This window comes from Gymnoscopelus braueri (genome assembly GCF_963280865.1).
Source record: "Gymnoscopelus braueri genome assembly, chromosome: 11".
NCBI classification, from domain to species: domain Eukaryota; kingdom Metazoa; phylum Chordata; class Actinopteri; order Myctophiformes; family Myctophidae; genus Gymnoscopelus; species Gymnoscopelus braueri.
The window spans coordinates 16,264,679-16,286,191 of NC_137613.1; the positions used below are offsets into that span (position 1 = coordinate 16,264,679).

Consider the following 21,513-nt stretch of genomic DNA (forward strand, 5'->3'; position numbering starts at 1 on the left):
AGGGCAGAGAAGGGGAAGGACATCTCCAGGCAAGATTATGACCACTATCTGGTCATAATACTGGCACTCCCCCAAATTTCATTTATCTAAACCACTGGCTCACAAACCTTTTCATGTCAAGGACCCCCAAATTAATGTGTAATGTATTTTTCTGCGGACCCCCATCTGAAAATGTTTTGTGCCAGAATAGAAGATCCCCCCCCAAAATAGCAGATAGCTATTGATAGGGGGGGGGGGGGGGTCTTGAGCACTTGCCCCTTCCCTGTGATGTGCCCTTTAAAATAAATAAATAAATACATCTTAGACCTCCAACATCTTTGGCCCCTAATCAACAAGTGATAGTAAAATCTATTAAAATAAAAAAAAATTATTTTAAAAAACATTAATAAAATGCTTTGCAGGACAAAACACAGTCATGTCGCCATGGCGACCACAGCAACAGACAGTCTCATCGCATGACAAGCTGTTCCACTGAGAAATTAATTACTGTATGACCACCAGAAGACACGCTCATGGATTTACTGGGTGGAAAGTAACTAAGTACACTTACTCAAGTAGGCCTATTGTGCTTACTAGTTACATTTACTTAGTTACTACTTTCCAGTTACTTTGTAGATTTAGATTTATTATTACAAAACGGACATTAACCACTTAATTTTGTACTTAGGCTATTTGAAAATAGTAGATCTTAAGTAGAACAGTTTTGACACATTTTGAAAGATTTTAGTACTTTTACTTTGTTACTGTAAGTATATTTTGATGCCAATGCTTTTGTAGTTTTACTGAAGTAAATACTCTGTTACAAGTAATTAAAAAATATACAGTAACAGAGTAATTCTATATTGTGATATCTCAACTTTTACTTAAGTAGAAAATCTCAGTATTTCTTCCACCAATGCAGAGAGCCGTGGAAGCATGAGGCCAATGGTGAGAGCTACACGGGTGGACGGATGAACAACAGCCACAGTACTGTAGCCTATATGGAGAGGAGGGCAAGAGGAGCAGATGGACTTGTGCGGATTAAGAGGGGAAATCTGGGTGGGTTTGTGGTCGAAAGTCGCCCAAGAACGAAAGCTGAAATGGAGGCGGAGGAATGACAGAAGAGCCGTGGTGACAGGAAGACGAAGGAGATGTGAACACAGAAGCCAGTGTCCCCAGGGGCCAAATATGGTGAGTTTATATCATTTTCATATATCAGCTTTTTTCCCCCCACAATTTTAAACTTGAGTGTAGGCCAGGGGTAGGCAACCTTATAGGCACGGGTGCACTGCCAACATTGGCACAGAGTAGGGTCCTCACTGGCACACTGGCATAAATGTGTTTTAAATGTAGTCAATTAAATTAAGTCCCCTCACATAAATGTAGAACATTTCTGCAGGACAAGACTTAATCTACACAATGTCTCTAAAACCTTGTTTTACCTTCAGTCTCATATTACCAAGTAAATTTTTTTTAAATATATATCTGAGTCTAATGATCATTACAATGTCCTGATGAGAGGGATTTACTTTTACAACCATCAATTGAAATGCTCAATGGACTACATTTATATAGCGCCTTTCAAAAGCGTTTTACAGTGTGTTTCACATTCACTAATTCACACACGGATGGCGGAGGAAAACCGTACAAGGCACCAACCTGCTCATCCTGAGTGTTCATTAAACTTCGAAGGTGTAGGATATTACTGTGACACATCCTACACTTTGCCTTGTGTGGTTTCCTCCACCGTTGGTGTATGACTGGGTGAATGTAATGCTCGTTGTAAAGATTTTTTGATAAAGGCACAATATATAAACGCACCATTTACCACTAAAATGACATAAAACGTGACCTGTTACACCAAACCCATCATTTCTGGCTGACTGTGTCTGGTCTCTCATAATGTGATGAGATTGACACCTGGATCTGCTTTTTGAAGGCTGTCACCTAAATTAGCATTATCAAAAAAATATGTCAATATACTGTAGGTATCATTGGAAAGTTATGAATCACTGTCCTGTAGTGTACACAACCCCAAATGTTTACTCGGTAACATACTATATCTGACTCATATTGTTGGTCCCACAAATCAAAATGCTGTATATATTTTCACAGGGCACTTCTGTAAACACATGCTTGCCTAATTTGTATTGTTATAGCATATTTTATGTTATAGCAAAAGAGTTTTTGCGTTATACTAGAAATCTCTTTGACTGAGATTATTTAAATGCTAAGCTTCATCTGTCCGTAGCACAGACCGGCGTTATCTCCATGCAAAAGTGGATCAGGAGGACCCTTGCTTTATCAGTGGAACAGCATTGATTATTACCACCACACATACATGGATTACAGCTCAATTGAACTGGCTTTAGCGATCAGAATAGAATTAGAATTCAGCGCTCAAATTAGGACTCATTCGTTCATTGTAATTCTGTTTTGTTGCACAGGATTAAAGGTGCAGTGGGTGTTTTTTATAGCAATCATTGCATAGAGTGTTTGTTCAGTAACAGGGGTTCTCCCTAGCCTGGCATGGCCTGACTAATATCACTGCGTAGATATTAGTCTGGAATCTCTGTGTGGAACCTGCATTAAAAAAGGCCTCTGGTGATAAACCTGCCCAATATTTGCATACTGAGCCCTGATTGCTATTTTTTCTTTTTTGCACTGGCAGATTCGTCAGGTTTCCAGGCTAGGGTCTCCCTGTCTCTCCAGCTCTTAAACAGAAAATGCATTTTCAGGTTGGGATACCAATTTCTTCCAATCAGGAGAGAGAACTCAGGATACACAATAAAGAGGTGCAATAGGAAGTGATGACACAAATAAGTGAGCAGATATGCCCACAAATAGGGATTTAAAAATATAGATATATATATATTTTAAAATAATCAATTCAATTGATTAGTTCCATTAACTGTTGCTCCCATAGTGCAAATGATAACTATTTGATGACAGAACTAATGTCTAAGTCTTCCCTGCAACTACCCCAATACAGATGTCTGAATACTTTATTAGTAAAATGAAAAATGCAGCATCTGTTTAATTGCTGCTATGATGATGATGATGATCGTCATCGTCACAATAACTACACTCGCTCTCCCACACTGACAGTAGTTGTAATTCCCCCCCCCACAAGGTTTAATCAAGGTTCCCTGATGATACTGAGTGGTGGAATTTGGAGTAATTCTTCCTCGTAATAATCATGAAAACAAGTTCCTTGGAGACTTAATCCAGATTTGATATGTTTTCCTCTTGTGTTCTTCCCCACTCAGGTGGCCACAGGCCGGACCCAGCGAACACCGAGAGACTGAGATTAAGGGGGATTAACTACACGCACCTAACTCTGTCAGATTAACACGGATCGCCAAATCCAGCGGTGGACTGAGATATCGGACTAATCACTCTGTTACAACCTCCTCCCTCCCCCCTCTCAGAGGATTGAAGGAACAGAGAGTGGGGGGAAGAAGAATAAAGGCGGTCATCTAAAGATGCATCCTAAGAATATAATGGAGGCACCTTGGGGCTGATCAGAAATCCCTGGATTCTAGCAGTAAGATTTGTTTGTTCACTGACTGTCCATGTTAAAACATAGATGTGTTACTTCATGACATCAACACAATAGACAGATGCCAATTGTAGGAGCCATTATGTGACTTTAAATATAAAGTCCTGTGTTTTTATTGACGTAAAGGTATTCACATTAATTGGCAGATTGGGTACTGCACTGGCATTAGGTGGTGGGCATGATCACCGGAGCTGGGGCCGCTAATACTTAGTGATGACATTCACCTGTTCACGTGAGTGGGGCATCTGGGCAGAGAGAGGGGGTGAGCGTTTTCTGTTGACCGCAAACCGTAAAATAATATAATGTGGAATCGATTCATCCACGTTTCTTGTGCCTTCTGCGTGTCATACAGTGTCTTTCGCTCATGTTTAGCTCCTCGTGGCTCGCAATACCAATCTTTTGCCAGACATGATGAGGTCTTACCCTGACCGACCACTCTTGGAATGTACCTTGATACACATTCTTGGATTGTATTTTGATAAACTATGCTGGGAGACCAACTCCATTTCCATTTAGTTATTTTTATTATAAGTATAGATTGTGTATCCAAATCTGTTGGATGCCTCTCCCTCTCTCTCTGTCTCTGTTACTGCGTTGTCACTCTCTCTCTCAGTAGTGGACATGAAGAGAGACAAGCCCTCCTCCTCCTCACATATATCTTGAGTTTAACCCATCTGTCTCTCTCATCTCTGTCTCTCACGCTCTGGTGGTGATTAAATGCCGTAGCCTCATCATCCATGACTCTGTTGCCCTTTGTCACCGCCCCCTCAGTGTCCTATACTTCTTTCCATCCATCCATCCATTCATTCATCAGTCCATCTAATGCACCAACTCTTGACCTGTCCCATCTCATCTTCTTCCCTGACCTCTCCACCCACTCAAACACCCTTAATCCCCCGCATCTCCCTGTCTCTCTTTTTTTTTTTCTCTTTTCTGTGTCTACTCTCGCCTGGCCAGCACAATGTGTCAGTGATCCTGCATCCTTGTTTTCCAATCGGGATCGATCAAAATTGGCCCGATACGCCTCCCTCTCCTCTCCTTTGACTCCTTAATGGTTAGAGAGGTAAAGGAGAGGCGAGGGAGGCGCATCGGGACAATTTAGATTTTGAGACATGGATGCAATGGTTCACAATTAGGGCAAGATTAAGGCTTATTCTTTCCCTATTTGTGAACCATTGCATCCATATCTCTCTTCTAGTCCTTTCTCTCTCTCTCTCTCACTAATCTTTCTGTCCAAGTAGGGCTGCAACTATCAATTGTATCTTCTGTTCTCTATCTTCCTGTTCACGTTAGTTCATCACCCTCCAAGGTTCAACCAGCTGGCAAGATGTTGGAGAATATGTCCAGAAGCAACCGCTCCCTGCTGTCCCTGTCCCTGACCTCGCTGGCCCTCACCCTGTCTGTCCTGGCCTTCTGCACCTCCTACTGGATCGAGGGCACCCACAAGGTGGTCAAGCCTCTCTGTCTGTCTCCGGTCAAGATGAAGAACTGTGGACAGAACAACAGTCAGGCATTCACTACAGGTAAGGGAGGGAAGCCACATTATTCTATTGTATACTTTATAAACAGTAGTGGACAAAGTGCTCAACACAGACACGTATTGTATATCGTTGTTGTCGGGTAGAAACCTCTTATCTCCATATTCTAACTTTTTGTGTTTTTTTCGTAAATGAATGCCCTATTTGATCATGCTACAGTGTCACACAAAAGCGCTTTGAGCTTGTAGATCTGCTATTTTTGATAGTTTTGAATTTGAATCGTGAAAAGTAACAGTTCCACCCGACAGAGACGATATTGTATATCGTCGCTGTCAGATGGAAACCTTGTATGTCCAAAACTGTTACTTTTCAGGAAATGGAAAAAATAACCTGTATTTATTTAAGCTCTTGTATTTATTTAAAACCCACAGATACACTGAACCACTTTCAAATTAGCGAAAATAGCAGATGTACATCAGCTATTTTATGCGACTTTTGCACGACACTCCTGTACAACAAATTTATGAAAGAAACCTAAAAAGTTGAAATATGGAGATACAAGGTTATTGCCTGACAGTGTATTAGAGTTGAGCTGTGCTGTGTAGCCCTGCACTGTTCCATTGTGTATGTATCCACCTGTTTCCACGGGAATTTACTGGGGCACTGCAGGCCCTATGCACAGGCCTGGTGGGGGACATATCCGGCGGAGGTACCGCATATATGTATAGCCTACAACCGGAACTGACGCACACTCTCCACTGGAAACTTATGGATACAATCTGAGGGTCCCTAATGTCAGTAAACACTTTGCCCAAGTGTCCGTCAATGTTCTGCACCACAGCTTCCGGTTTCAGTTGATGGGGAAGGGGTTTCATGTCTGAGAAACAAGGCCAGGCTGCAACAGAGCAAATTATGGCTCAGTACCTTGCTCAAGAGCACATTGCAAGTATTTTTTGTTGCCTTTTACAGTACTGTATTTACTGTATGTCGTACCGGCCACATATCTCCCGTCATATATAAAATATAGTATACTGTATAGACACTAGAGATAGATAGATAGATAGATGGTTGGATAGAGATACAGTAGATAGATAGAATACTCTTTTCATGTAGGTAGAGATATATAGATAGATAGATAGATAGCTGTAGATAGATAGATAGAATACTCTTATCATGTAAGTTATGATGGAGGCCAACTGGACTGAAACATCTCATCTATTAAAGATGCTAATGGAGCAAGAGTGCCCCGTTTTCATAATATATCATGCTACAAGTTTTGTTTTATTTTTTTCATCTTCTGTGGTTGTTAATGCTGTACATTTACACAGTATAATCGTAAAGCAACCTCATTCTTTTTTTTCTCCAAAGTGTTTTCTTCCCAGACCTGCATTTAAGCATTTCACAAGTCGCTATGCAGTGGCTGTGTAATCCAAGCTTTGTTTCTAATCTCTTCCCTATCTCTTTGTATCTGACTGTGACTGCATGTTATCTGGATTCCAACAACAACCTCCATGCCCCATCTTATCCTCTGCAGAGGTTAAGCCCATTTTAGTCCTCGTGTCATATTCAATTTCCTCACTACACATAAAACTGGCAGATTACATACTGAACAGCGGTTTTATGGAGGATTTCTGTGACTGTGGTACATGTCCGCTGTGACCCGCAGGCAGGGGAATGATTTAATGTAGGACGGCTGCAACTATCAATTATTTTGTTATCGATTATTCTATTGATTACTTTTTCTATTAATCAAAAAATCGAGACATTATTTTTTTTTAATCATTTGCAAGATTTTATTTTATCCATGAATCGACTCGAAAATATTCAAATTGAGTTTTTTTTTATCAGCTAAATTGATTAGTCTGAATAACCACTTAATCCCTATCCTAGGACTAGGAACTCAGGCTCAGCACATCAAACATGGCCACCATGGTTGCTGCAGTACTGATCAAATACAATGTTCTCGTTGTTTTTGTGACTACATACTGTAAGGCTGTAGTAGGGGTACAGTATGTGATGAAATAATGGCATAATGTTGCTCCATCAGTATTTCTTTCTTTGTTGATGCTGCTATTTGTTTATGTGGATGCACTAAACAAACATTTGTTGTATGTTCCATACAGTGACAATAAACATCTTATCATCTTATCTTATCTCTCCTTCAATGTCTGTCTTTCTCTCCCTTCCTTCTGTCCGACCCCCCCCCCCTCCTCCAGAGGCCCCGACCCCGGACCCTAAGAGCCCGCCGTCCAACATCACCATGTCCCCACAGCAGAGGGAGGAGCTGGCCAGGATCAGAAGGAGACAGATGGCCAACGCCGTCCAGTACATCTGGGAGACCGGAGAGGACAAATACATGCTGCGATACTTCCACACCGGCTTCTGGCAGTCCTGTGAGAAACACAACGAAGGTTAGTTGGTGTTCACGTTTGAGGATTCATGACAACATGTACATGTATCGTACCATAAAGGTAGCATATAGAGCCAGGGCCCACTTGATGTTAAGTGGTCAGATGGGTGCGCCACGTGCATTTTCAGAGCATATTTATAATAATCAATCATTATCACTTAGTAGCATCATCTCTAGGGGGGTGTACTTGTGCTGTACATCATGGCTGGGGGATATACTTGTACATCAAGCCGCCTCACGCTACAGAAACAGGAGAAAAACAGGCTCCTGCTCTATGGGCCACATGGCATTCATTATAAAGGAATAGTTCAACCAAAAATGTACCCTCAAATCTACTTGCCCTCATGTCAGTTGAAACACGTACTGTAAGTTTCTTTGCCCGCACAACACACAAGGAGTTCCCAGCTTTCTACAGAAGAGTTGAAGTCAACCAGTGACCAGGCCTTTAGTCCAAGTCTTCTGAGGCACACTGTCTTCGACTGGCGTCTATTGCCTCGACGGAACAGGATCTGAAGGTCTGGGGGGCATTTGCCTGGAATCTCTTGAATGGGATGAGGAAAGTGTGGAAATCTGAGATGGGAGATGACCTCAAGAGGCGGCTGTTAATGGCTACTGCGGAGTCCGTACTTTATTTATTCAGAAGAAAGCTGCTGCTTTATGTGTGGACAAGGAAACTTTGTGTGTGTGTGTGTGTGTGTGTGTGTGTGTGTGTGTGTGTGTGTGTGTGTGTGTGTGTGTGTGTGTGTGTGTGTGTGTGTGTGTGTGTGTGTGTGTGTGTGTGTGTGTGTGTGTGTGTGTGTGTGTGTGTGTGTGTGTGTGTGTGTGTGTGTGCGTGCGTGCGTGCGTTAATGGTTTTAATACCGTACTATTAACACATTCCATGCCAGAGTTTAATCTCATAATGTACTCACCAGTGCCAGCGTTTTATTGTTGTTTTTTTGTTTTTTTCATGTCGCCACAGACCTCGCTAAATAAGTTAAAAGTGCACGTTCATTTGGTTCTAAACACACAGCGGATCTGTGAGAAACGGCCAGCGAAAACAGTTTCCAAATGCGAGCCGCCATCTTGAAGATACAGCCGATCAACGCTAAACAGTGATCAGCGAGGAGAAAAACAACAACCGAGAAAATCGAGTTTTAAACAGGATCCCAGACAGGAAGCGGATACGATCGAAAAAAACGGAACCCGAATAATTCTGTTTCCGACCGGAAACCGGAAACGGAAATGGATCAAAAAAATTCGGAAAGTGCACCTGGGGCAATTTCAATGGGAATCGGCGGTTCGCGTAGATCTACGCGACTGGCACGCTGCGGCTTTAAATAGGTTCGCGTAGATCTACGCGACTGGCATGCAATGTGTTAAGGAACAAAAACAAAACAGTGACTATCTGTCTGGTTTATTTATTTTTTCAGGTAATGACCAGGTGGAGAAATGTCGAAGCTTCCTTGAGCTGACACCAGGAGAGACCCAAGGTTTGTACTGTTTACTGTACTGTATGACACCAGACATACAGTACGCGTAGGTACTGTATGATGGCAGGGGACAGATGCTAGGTTCATTGTTTACCTGGTTTCAATGTACAGAATGTCTTTTAGAAAGCATGTTTTAGACCGATTTTAGACTCTCTCTCTCTCTCTCTCTCTCTCTCTCTCTCTCTCTCTCTCTCTCTCTCTCTCTCTCTCTCTGTTTGTGTGTGTAATGTCTCTCCAACTCTTCTCTGTGCTCTGTCCTGCAGGGGTGCTGTGGCTCTCAGTGTATAGTGAATGCACGTACATTGGTCTGCTGGCCATGGGCTTCCTGCTGATGTGGGTGGAGGTGCTGTGTCTCTGTGCCAAGAGGGAGATGAACGCCCTCAAGATCAACGCCTTCGCCGCCATGTGCACCGTCCTCTCAGGTCAGAAGATGAGATGAGTAATCTCAACTAATCGATAAGTTAAAGGGACATTTCACTTTCAAACATGTTTGAGGTCATTTTAACATCTACTCAGGCTTTTGTGAGCACCCTAGACAGTTTTTAAGTTGCTGAATTTAGAGACAATTTGCAAGGTAAACATCAAATATTAATAGGTAATTCATCAAATACATAGAGACAGTGTAGTGCTAATCTAGGATAGGTAAACCAAGAATCAGTCTAAACATTATAATATTATAGGATGCCAGGTCAACAAATGAACCTGGCATCTGTCTAAATAATATGCTATATAAATTACATTTAGCCTTTGCATACGACTGCATGGTCGTCAAGGCTAGGGCAAGTGTTGCGAAGTCTGAAGTCTTCAGATTACGACGGAAAATTGGGAGTGAGTCTGCAGTTCTAACTGCAATGGGGAGTTTGGGAGCCAGAAGGGAGAAGTGTCTGGGACGTGTGGAGCGTTGTCCTGGATGTTTTAGTGAAGGTTCTGACAAACGAATGGCATGTACTTGGAACATTCAAAGTTATATAAAAATATAAAGGTTATAGAAAAAATTGAAATAGAGTTTGACCCAATGAAGAGCCTTGGCTCCAATTTACATTGGAGCAGATGAGTGTGCCGGTTTATTCTTTTTCTTCATGTTACTTTCTAACCCAGCACCTAAACCAAGTGATGTGCGTATTCTATTAGTTTTTATATAAAATAGAATAAATAAAGTATAGGGACATGCATTATCTCTCCTCAGGGCTGATGGGGATGGTGGCTCATATGATGTACTCCACAGTGTTCCAGATGACCGTCACCATAGGCCCTAAAGACTGGAGGCCACAGACCTGGGACTATGGCTGGTCCTTTGCGTAAGTCACCTCATCTGACCACATTCACACAGCGATGAGATCATTGAGAAAGACACGACTGGAGACCATTCTTCATTGAACGCTCTAGAGAGTAATACCAAATTATAATCAAATTCATCAATAATGTCTCCAGAGTTATTTCCTTTCCAAAAATAGATCAAATTGAACTAGTTGGCTGTACTTTGGTCACATTTTCAGAGTTATACGGGTAATACTGAAAAGTTTGTTTCTGTTTGGCATGGACAATATAGAAACATCCACCTGTGAAATACGTTTCACAGGTATGGTTAGTCCGCATAGTTCTTGTAGTCAAAAAGAGCCATGATGAGCTGTTTAAAACAAACAACCTCTGTCTCCCTTACGCCCCCTCCCTCCTTCCTCCTCCCCCCACCCCCTCCCAGCATGGCGTGGCTGTCGTTCAGCTGCTGCATGGCGGCGGCCGTCGCCACGCTCAACTCCTACACCAAGACCCTCATCGAGATGCGGACCCGTGCCCGCATGCGGCTGGAGGAGGCGCAGGCCGCCTCCCACGCCCCCTCCTACGACGAGGTGGTGATGGGAGGAGCAGGAGGAGGAGGAGCAGGAGGAGGAGGAGGAGGAGGAGGAGGAGGAGGCATGGTGTTGGGACCTGGAGTCGGAGGAGTCGGAATCTACTCGGTCAGCCAGCTGATGCAACTGGCCCAACAGGGGGCGCTCCTGGACCCGCTGTGGCCCCGAGGAATGGGCCCCGCCGTGGGGCCTCTGGCGTACGGAGCCGGGGGGGCCCTGATGGTCGGCGGGGGAGGGATCGGGGTGGGAGGAACGGGGGGAGGAATGGTGGTAGGAGGGCCAGGGATGACAGGAGTGAGGATAGGAAGTGCCGTTGCAGGAGCAGGAGTGATGGGCGTAGGATTAGCAGGACCAGGAGGAATGATAATGGGAGGAGGAGGGAGGCTGGTGGAGCAGCCTCACAACGGGGTGGTGGTGGTGGAGGGCTGCGGGCTGGAGGGATGTGAGGACTGTGAGAGAGAGATGGACGAGGTAGAATACCACCTGCAGGAGGAGGAGAGGGAGGGCTCCATGTGCTGAGGGGAGGGCCCTCCGTGTTTGGGAAGAAATACAAAATTTGCTCCGTGAAAATATCACCCATTCTCTTGATCATGATATAATTATCCAATCGGAATTAAATAAATGTTTCCAGAAAAACTAATAATAGTCTCATGATTTATTGTTTTATTGTGAAGGCTGTGGAAGTGGTGACTGGTGGTGAGAGAGTGACAATGTGCTAGCTTGGCTGTTGTTCTGTGTCGGTGAACTGTGAACTGTTGGTGCCACTATATATGACTATGAATTGAATACCAAGGACCTCAATGGAAACAAGACAGCAAGGACTTTTTTGAACTGACCTTTTAGACAAAGTATTTTAAATTTAAATACTGTGCTGTTTTACATTTTTTTGCCTAATAAAATATTCAATCAATCAATCAATGGAGCATAGGAGGTGAAGAGAGAGAGCAGGTAGGGTTCCGTGTTATCAGAGTGTTAAAAATCAACAAGCAGGAATACTTTTATGTTCTAAATCCAATTAATGAGTGAGGAAGGAAAAGTACTGCAGCGATTGTCTGTCTGTCTGACTGTTTGATGAAGATGATCAGCGATGTGAGGCTGAATGCCTCAAATATGTCAGGGGAGTGTAACGGGTTGCAAGCTCAACTAAAATAAAACAACCCACTAATACATTAGGCTATATTCCATGCAACGCATGGAATATAGCCTAATGTATTAGTGGGTTGTTTTATTTTGGTATTTAATTTTTTTTTTAGTTGGTGTGAGCTGACGAAAATGGTTGTCGGGAAGCAAGTCCGTTTTCTACTCCAATCAATATCCAGATGTGTTTTGCATCGCTTCCACCCATAAAGTGTACTGTACACCATTGCACTGACACAAAAATCAATTTCATGAAGGTCAGTCAAATGATTAAAACTCAATTTCTAATGAACGCCAGCCAGTGGATACATACAGTATGACTAACTTTAGTTGTAAGCCCCTTTACTGTGTTACGTAATTATATTTGCAGTCATATAATTGCTTGTGATTTAAGCCATTGTTTATATTGCGAGTGAATTGCAGTTGTTGGTCTATGAAACTGTATAGGACTGTATAGACTGTGTTGTATAGGCTTATCTGCTCAGGTGGACTGCAGCCTTTGAGCAATAGGTGTATGATGGACAGGATTTGATACACTGGTGTGCAATCTTAAAATGATTAAGATTGGTTTTAATTATGGCATGGATGTGGTGCGTGCATGTGTGTGTGAGCACGCACGTGGGGCCTTCTGGAACTTCAGTGCCCAGGGGCCCCCAGGGGCGCTAATCTGGCTCTAGGATAATAAAAAAAAAGAGAGAAAAAAAAAACATCTGTAAGATGATCGGTTGTTTTTCCATGTTTAGCCGGCAATCACATAATCAAATCCTGATGGCATGGGGTTAAAAAGCGGGGAAGGATTAATCCACTAGTCAGTGACCTGAGCTGATCAACTCAGCACCAGAACAAAATACTGTACTGTACTACTAGAAACACCATGAGATATACTATGGAGCTACACTGTAAGTATAACTACTGTACTGTACTACTAGAAAGAACATGAGAGATACTATGGAGATACACTGTAAGTATAACTACTGTACTGTACTACTAGAAAGACCATGAGCGATACCATGGAGATACACTGTAAGTATCTACCACACACTGCTTTGGAGACTTCTGGAAATTCTGGAAGATTGAAGATCCTGAGGTTGACAGAGACTCATAAAATGCAGTGTAAAATACAGTGGTTAAGATAGATCTGATACGTTTTTCCTGTGCAACTGGTTGCTTCAGTGTATGAATGGTTTTGTAACTGTGATTTTGATACGTTTTTTTTTAACAACAATGTTACAAAGACAAATTCCTGTACATCTCCTGTTCTTGGTGAACACATGTATTCCAATATCCTTATCAACCATCAATGTTATGGTGTTTCTAAATATCTACACAAAAACTAACCATATGTTTCAAATTAATATTGCCATCATGCCCATTTAGAAATGTATGAAATTGTGTGACAATCAAATCAACTGTATGCGAATAGCCAATAATTGTTCTATTTATACTGTTGCTGGTTGGATAAACCTATTCATGTAAAATGACTGAATTGCTATGAACTATAATATGAACTTAAAGGGGTATTTCACTTTCAAAAAAACTTTTGGTCATTTTATCATCTACTCAGGCCTTTGTGAACCCCCCAGACAGTTTTTAAGTTGCTTGATTCATTATTTAGATATTTGATATTCATTTTAACAGACACGCCCCCTTCCTATACAAACCCATTGTAACTTCAAAATTCAATTTAACCATGTTAGATTCATCAAAAACACCCGTCCTTGGTTCTGGTGACTCATCCTGCCCTCCTAATGCATGAGGGGGCCGTGTTTTTTCAATTACTTTTTTCATTTATTTTTAATATTTTTTTTTGAAAATGAAAAAAATAAAATACAATAAAAAATGTAAATAAAATAAATGAAAAAAGTAATCGGAAAAACACGGCCCCCTCACGCATTAGGAGGGCAGGGTGAGTCACCAGAACCAAGGACGGGTGTTTTTGATGAATCTAACATGGTTAAAATGGAGTTTGAAGTTATAATGGGTTTGTATAGGAAGGGGGCGTGTCTGATAAAATGAATATCAAATATCTAAATAATGAATCAAGCAACTTAAAAACTGTCTGGGGGGTTCACAAAGGCCTGAGTAGATGATAAAATGACCAAAAGTTTTTTTGAAAGTGAAATACCCCTTTAATGTGTACTTATGCTGGGTTCATTGTTTACCTGGTTTCCTATATGGTATCCTATAGTTTAGTTTCCCTACATCTAGATAGAAGTATATTATGGTATAAGAACATGAGGACAGATGCTTCAAGTGTTGGACAGAATATTATGTTAATAATCTGTCTCCATACTGTATATACAGCCAGGGAACAACAGAGAGACAGAGTAAAAGACAGAGGGTTAAAACTTTATTCAGGCCGAACAGCGGCCCAGCAGCCTAGTTAGTTTAAGTTTGGTTAGGACAGTAGCTCCAGAGTTTGTGAACCACACTACACTACTCCTTCCACCAAACCTTCCTGTTGCCTTCTTGTTACAGTATTTGTCAATCATTTTGTCTCTTGGAAAACCGCAATAAACAAAATCTGGATTGGTTGTTTAATTCAGAGTACAAACATGCTCTGTGTTAATTTAACACTAAATGCTATGACACAATTTGTACAAAACTCTTTCTCCTCCTTTCAGTTGGAAATGTCAACCAACAGAACAATTTGGGCTGTTAGAACATTCCATGTAATTCACCCAAATGCTACAAGCATTCTCCACAATGACTTTGAATTAATTAGTAAAATCCTACGCAATTGAACAGCTTCAGATTATCTCCCCTGCATACTTGGTATAACATCCACGCTTAAACTTATCAGACATCATATATTTAAAAAAAAACATGGAATGTCATTAATGCCTGTACCTAAGTTCAGCTGAACAAAAGATGATATTCTATTCTACTACCAGAAACTTATAAGTGTGTTGACAAATACTCCCAGTTATGAAACAGACTGTATAGGTGAAGCTAGGAATCACCCCTCCTCACATTATGTGGAAGAAAGAGTGCATGTATCAAAGCAATAGAATGGCTGCACAACTGTATTATGAGTCATGGTCCTGGCACAGAGTGTGTGTGTGTGTGTGTGTGTGTGTGTGTGTGCGCGCGCGCAAGCGTCCACAGCTAATCTCGCAAACCACTTCACACTGTTCTCCATGCTGGCAGCAGGCCAAGGAGCTCAATCCACACATATTTTGTAAATATAGGTTTTTTTGTGAATATTGTTCAGGTTTTGTCATCATCATGAGGGGGGTGTAGGTCCTCTGACATTGTGTTGTACACAAATCCATAACCTTCTCCTTGGTTTTAGCGTTCAAGCAGAGGTAGCTCAGTGACAGCTCTGTCACCTCCTGCAGGTCGGCCTTCTGGTTGATGTTGGTCATCAGGCCTACCACCACAGTGTTGTAGGAGAACGTGACGATGGTAGACTCCCATGGCAACGAGGATGATGATGATGACAGCGAGAACCACCACAGTGATGATGATGAGGATGGTCGTGTTGTCTTTGGGTTCAACTGCAGCAATAAAATACATAAACCAGAAATGAAAGAGTGAGGAATTATCTTATAACAGGACATCCATCCATCCAACCATTCATTTATATTCTATATCTGACTGTATGTATATCTGTGTATATCTGAGTCAGTCAGACTGTCTTTCTGTCTGTCTATTATTATTATGGTACACAGAAACGGTGCTAATTTGGTACAGCTGTTTTCAACTGTAATTATTTGGTATCTGAAATTCTTTAAGTACATTTTATTTGTGATATTGAAGCTGTAACACTACCGGACAATTGTCCTCTCCTCATCTAAACAATAATACAATATTTGTATTTCATGTGAATAAAAAACATTATCATAGTGAGGATGGATAGGCAGCATCAGTAACGATACCCATCCCTAGTTATTATGGACCAGATCACTGTGTTCAGTACAGTGAACTCACTCTAATGTAGTCTATATTCAGTTCAGTTCATTTTTATTTTCTGATACTGGACATATATATTACATAAATGTATTTAGTTTTAATAGTATGATCATGTGATCCAGCCAGTCATTGTCCTGGCTAGTGAATTCCTTTGATCTAACTTCTTTGGCAGCACATCCATTCCTCCTTTAGTCCTATAATAACAGTCTTACCCCAGTTGGTCTTGATCAGCTCTCGGTCCAGTGTGTACTTGAAGACCTCTTTGACCCCATAGAGCTCAAACACACACTCGTGCTGCTTCCAGTCTTCATGTTTGACTGAGGTCAGGTTCAGGTCAACGCTCATCTGGAAGGTTCCATCATGGTTGGGGAGGAGCTCTCCATGGTCCACGTTCTCCTGGAGCTCCTCTCCATCTTTAGCCCAGAACATGATGACTCTGTCTGGGTAGAAACCTGTAGCGTGACACCTCACTGGAGAGGATGGAGTCTTCTGGAGGAAAGATACAGAGGGAAGCTCTGAGAGAGAGAGAGAGAGAGAGAGAGAGAGAGAGAGAGAGAGAGAGAGAGATTAGAGATGTAGTGGTTTGCATTTGAATGTGGATTTGTTGACTTTTATTTAGGAACTGTTGTATTTCATGACAATAAGAAAACATTCGAACAAATTAAATGAAAGAGAGATGGAGGAGAAAAAGTATAAATAGAGAGAATGAGAGGGTGGGGGTAAGAGACAGAGAGGCAGGAAAGAACAGAGATAACTAGAAAATGTGCTCCTCGGAGCACAAGTCTCCGCCAGCAGACCTGTGCTATCGTTTTTTGTCATTTAGGGATTCTTTGTCTCTGTTTAGTGTTCTTTGTCTCTGTTTCTTAGCTTTGGCCTTTGCATCAGGTTTCAGACGATGATTTACTGCTTCTTCAGTTTGCGTAATGGGAGTTGCATTGTGTGATCTCAGCTGTGATCTCTGTTTGTACTGGATAGTACTGTTCCTGTCTAAGCTATTTATATATTTATAATTTATTACATGAAACTTGACCAATGTTAGGTGTTCTCAGAGGGACACACACACGCACGGACAGGTGATTTGTACTGGAAGGTACTGTTCCAATCAAGACTGATTGATCCTGTCTTACCTCACTTCAAAAAACAAGTGACACACCTTTTTATAGGATTTTATTTCGTCATGCGTCCCTCTAGCCAATCAAAAGCATTGGTGTCAACATATTGTCACGTGTCACGTGGAGCTTGACCAATGTTAGCTTGGCTGGGGGGGAGGGGACACACAGCGGGACGAAGCGAAAACATACTCTCCGCCTCCGGCGGAGAGAAAAAGAGAGAGAAGGATAGATACAAAGACAGGGATAGAAGAGGAGAGAGACAGGAGAGAGACCAAAAGAGAGACATGAAGAAACAGAAAATGGAGGGGTGGGAGTCAGAGAGACAAAGAGACAGACGACTTGTCCCTTTCATGTTCATCTCTTCATTTTAACTCATTTAGACCGGGAAATAATCGGTGTCATTTTTAGACTTCTTTGGCTATTCAAAAATAGTAGATCTACAAGCTCATAGCACGGCACCAAGTGCCGCACTATGAGCTTGTAGATCCGCTATTTTTGAAAAATCGTGAAGAACAGTTTTCTGAAAAACGTATTTTGCCTTGGTCAAGATTTTTCAAAAATAGCAGATCTACAAGCTCATAGCGCGGCACTCGGTGCCGCGCTATGAGCTTGTAGATCTGCTATTTTTGAATATCCAAAGTATAAAATATGGATAAAGTGGTTACACAGATGCGTTCCCGGTTTGAATGGGTTAAGTACAACTCCATCACATCTTGTTGTTGTACCTGTTCTCTGTAGAGTCTTCTTCCCATAGTTCACAAGCTTCTTCAGCTCTTCAATGCACACACTGGTGTAGTAGTGCTTCATGTATGCTGTGTAAGCTTTGTTTTGATCCAATTTCAGTTTAGTGATGAAACCCTGTGGTTTAGGAGTGATCCATGTCTCTGTCTTCAGGTCAAATGAGAGGAAGTCCTCTCCATCATAACCATGCTGTTCAAAACCATCAATGTCTCCAGTCTCATCATCCCACTCACAACCATTCATCGTCTGGATGATGTGGACACCTGAGAGACAGACAGACAGACAGACAGACAGACAGACAGACAGACAGACAGACAGTGGTTGATATTCTGTCTTTACCACAGTGAACAACAGAATGTCCATATAAAACCACTGACATTAATGTATGGATGGAAGCTACGTGCACCCCCCCAACACACACACACACACACACACACACACACACACACACACACACTGTGTGCCGGTCCTAAACCACAAATGCTCCACTCATGTTGTGTGTCGTCCCCCCCCCCCCCCCCCCCCGCTCCACTCCTCTTGTATGCTCTGTGTGTTAGTCACATCTTACTGATTGTTTTTCCAACAATGTGAATTAAATCATTTCAGCAGTATGAAGTGAAACATCAACATACCTCCAGTTTGGTTAAAGCGCTGCTTTACAGTGTCCATGTTGACCTTGTTGATCTGCTGCTTATCCACAGCTATCCTAGTGCTCCTCTCCCAGTACTGTGGGTCTTCTGTTGTGATCTGGTTCATCCAGTCCTGTTTGGGAACGAATCTCTGTGTGTTGCTGTCATAATACTCTGTCTGAACATCATCAACCATCACAACAAACACAAACTCTGGGAAGTTTGGGACTTCAGAGGATGTAGTGTAGAAGTTTTTCAGGGAGTGAGTCACTGTGAAACAAAATGGAAATTTAACAGTTTAACCACTTAACCCACTTGTACTTTATTGTATGATGAATAACGGAAATAGCTGATCTACAAGCTCACATGTCCCAAGTCACATGTAAATCAGCTATTTTAGTTTTTTCATTTTTGCCATGATGCACAAAATAGGGATGACAGGGGTAAAGGGGTTAACATTATTGAATTACAATGTTTTTTATTTATTAAATCACAACAATACGTTTTAAGGTTTAATGCCTTTATATAGAAGAGAGGGCATCAAACACATTAGTTATGTTTTACTTTCTGTCTGTATGAACCAGTGGTGGACAGTAACTAAGTAGCCTACATTTACTTGAGTACTGTACTTCTTTTTTTTTTGCAAGCTGATAATTTTCACATTTCAAATAGAAATATTGTTATTTTTGATGGTACTACATTTCATTTTCACCCAAACAAATATATTATGAATAAACCACATCATCAGCTATTTTCTATTTCAATACAGCAATGCATTGATAATAAAAAGAAAATGTACTTTGTAATGTGTGCTTGAGTATCTACTTGAGAATAAGATACTTTGTCCACTATTAGACCACCACTGGTATGAACCCACCCATCTGTCTGTCTGTCTGTCTGTCTGTCTGTCTGTCTGTCTGTCTGTCTGTCTGTCTGTCTGTCTGTCTGTCTGTCTGTCTGTCTGTCTGTCTGTCTGTCTCTCTGTCTGTCTGTCTGTCTGTCTGTCTGTCTGTCTGTCTGTCTGTCTGACTTCAGGTTTTCAATACACACTAATGGTAAAATGAAAAGTGGAGCCAGATGGAATTGAACATGTTCACACACAGAATAACTTAGTACAAAGCGCCCTCTAGTGGCCACTGTGAGTACAGTCATTTTTACAACGGAAGGGTTTTGGATTTGAAACATTACATTATCTACTGAGATTAAATATGTGAGAGTGTTTTAACAAAATACAATAAAATCAAATCAAGTAGCCTATTAATAAAGTAGAACAATAGTCTGCCTTCAAGTTACTTGGTTATAAAAGTTTAAACGTAGGCTATGTATTAACCAGCATTAAGTTGTACAAAGCCAGGTCATTCCTCAGTGCTGTTAACCTAGTACGCAGTAACAGAAGAATCACAATGCAATGAAAACCACAAGAATTTAAATGAAAGAATAGAAGCAAAGCAAGACTTTACCTGGAGAGACGACATGACAAAACATCCACAGTAAAGTAAACTCTTTCATCTTGACGACGGTGTGAAGAATATAAAAGGCTGTTTCCTCACTGTAGTTGATACGAGTCTCTCAGTAACATGAAGAAGATGACGTCAGCGTCCAATTCTAGCCAATAGAAATGTAACAAATGTTGTTTCATCATGTGTTGCTAGGAGGATTTCACCAACTGAGGTTAAAAGTGAAAGTAAACACAATATGAGACTTTATTATTTACAGTAAATATCATTATTGCAGAGAGATTAATATATGAATCTCTCAGCATTTATGAATGAATTTACCTACAGATATCAACCTTTGATTTAACACACACACACACACACACACACACACACACACACACACACACACACACACACACACACACACACACACACCCCCATCTGAAAATATCTAGTGCCAGAGACCCCCATACAAGATTTATTGTTAAAATGTTTAAAAAATATTCCAAGTCTTTCACATTTTGTCTGGATTGTTTTGAAAACAGCAGATCGACAAGCTCACAATGCCTCGCATCCCGCTGCATTGTGAGCTTGTAGATCTGTTATTTTCAAATATCAGATGTATAAGTTTAAAGTGGTTAAACTGACTTTGATGATATATTAACAAATTTTGCTGTGGACCCCCTGCAACACCCTCAAGGACCCCTGGGGGTGTCTGGACCCCACTTTGAGAGCCACTGCCCTATAAGGCATGAACAGCAGTAGCTGACCAATCAGTACAAGGCTAAAGTGTCATTGTGAACAACCTTGCTTTGTCAGGAAGTCAACATGTCAAACTTGGATGAAAACTGTCTGCCAAGTGTGGTTGAAGTTTCAAGTATCAATACACTTTATTGCCCTATCAGCGAGGTAGATTAGCAGCCGTAACAGCGTGGCTGGTATTGTTTTTCACCTTGTGAGTGTGTGTGTGGTGTTATATGACACATATTGTCAACGTGATAACGTCCCAACCGTGCAAGATGCAGTCACTAAACTGTACAGGTGTTTACTTCATAATGAGGGATGAGAAGATGGCTGTGATCCAAGCACATGGGTGCTGGAAGTATAGGATACTGCCTAGATAATACCTTTCATTTTCATTAGCATTGCTACAACATGTTAACAAGCTTCTAGTGGACTTTTCCCCCCCGGTAACCATAGTGCTGATTACTAAAGGGTTTTCAACTATTTCACCAATACCTAAAAAAAAGCCTTCTCTTTTCATGACTTGACTATTCATTTGCACTGGAGACAAAAATGTCTTGCCCAAAGAAAATGCACAATTTGTTCTAATTTACTGGCCATAATGTGTATGAATGTTTAAGTATCAGTACACACCAAATGTAAGAGCACTACTAGTCTAGTTCACACAAGGTAAAAGCATGTTTGAGATGAGGAATGTCTCATTCATGTGGTTTGTGGATATAAAGATCTCTGTAACGTGCAGCTCATTGCACCATGGCTGTCTATACCAGTGACTCTCTAAAGTCTAAACATTTCATATCTGCACAAATCAATTTTATGGCATTTCTATCTATACAATATGTTATATGCATATATAATATACATATGCTTCAAATTAATATTGCCGTCCTGCCATTTTACAAATGTATAAAATTGTGTTGTTTGGAAAGTTTAGGCACAATGAATGAAACCGGAGCTGCATTTAGACTTCTTGCTCTGAATAATGGTCTTTTATTTTCTTCAACTGTTATGTAAATAATCTGTCTCTACAACCAGGGATATTAATAAT

General features: G+C 41.3%; 2 protein-coding genes across 2 annotated transcripts; one reads left to right on the plus strand and one right to left on the minus strand.

The window, feature by feature from the left end:
* Positions 1-4,868: 4,868 nt before the first annotated feature.
* Positions 4,869-11,267, plus strand: LOC308095477 (germ cell-specific gene 1-like protein; the record flags this gene model as incomplete). Its single annotated transcript, XM_080442535.1, has 7 exons — positions 4,869-5,064; positions 7,236-7,430; positions 8,842-8,901; positions 9,165-9,323; positions 10,088-10,199; positions 10,601-10,763; positions 10,794-11,267. The coding sequence occupies 7 exons, from the start codon at positions 4,869-4,871 to the stop codon at positions 11,265-11,267; spliced, it is 1,359 nt and encodes a 452-aa protein (XP_080298661.1).
* A 2,986-nt stretch (positions 11,268-14,253) lies between these two features.
* LOC308095361 (major histocompatibility complex class I-related gene protein-like) lies at positions 14,254-19,841 on the minus strand. The gene is made up of 5 exons (XM_080442411.1): positions 19,743-19,841; positions 18,286-18,552; positions 17,638-17,916; positions 16,013-16,315; positions 14,254-15,385 (listed from the first exon to the last, which is right to left on the minus strand). Exons 1-5 carry the CDS (start codon positions 19,789-19,791, stop codon positions 15,177-15,179), a joined length of 1,107 nt encoding a protein of 368 aa, XP_080298537.1. The 5' UTR covers positions 19,792-19,841; the 3' UTR covers positions 14,254-15,176.
* Between the last annotated feature and the right edge of the window lie 1,672 nt (positions 19,842-21,513).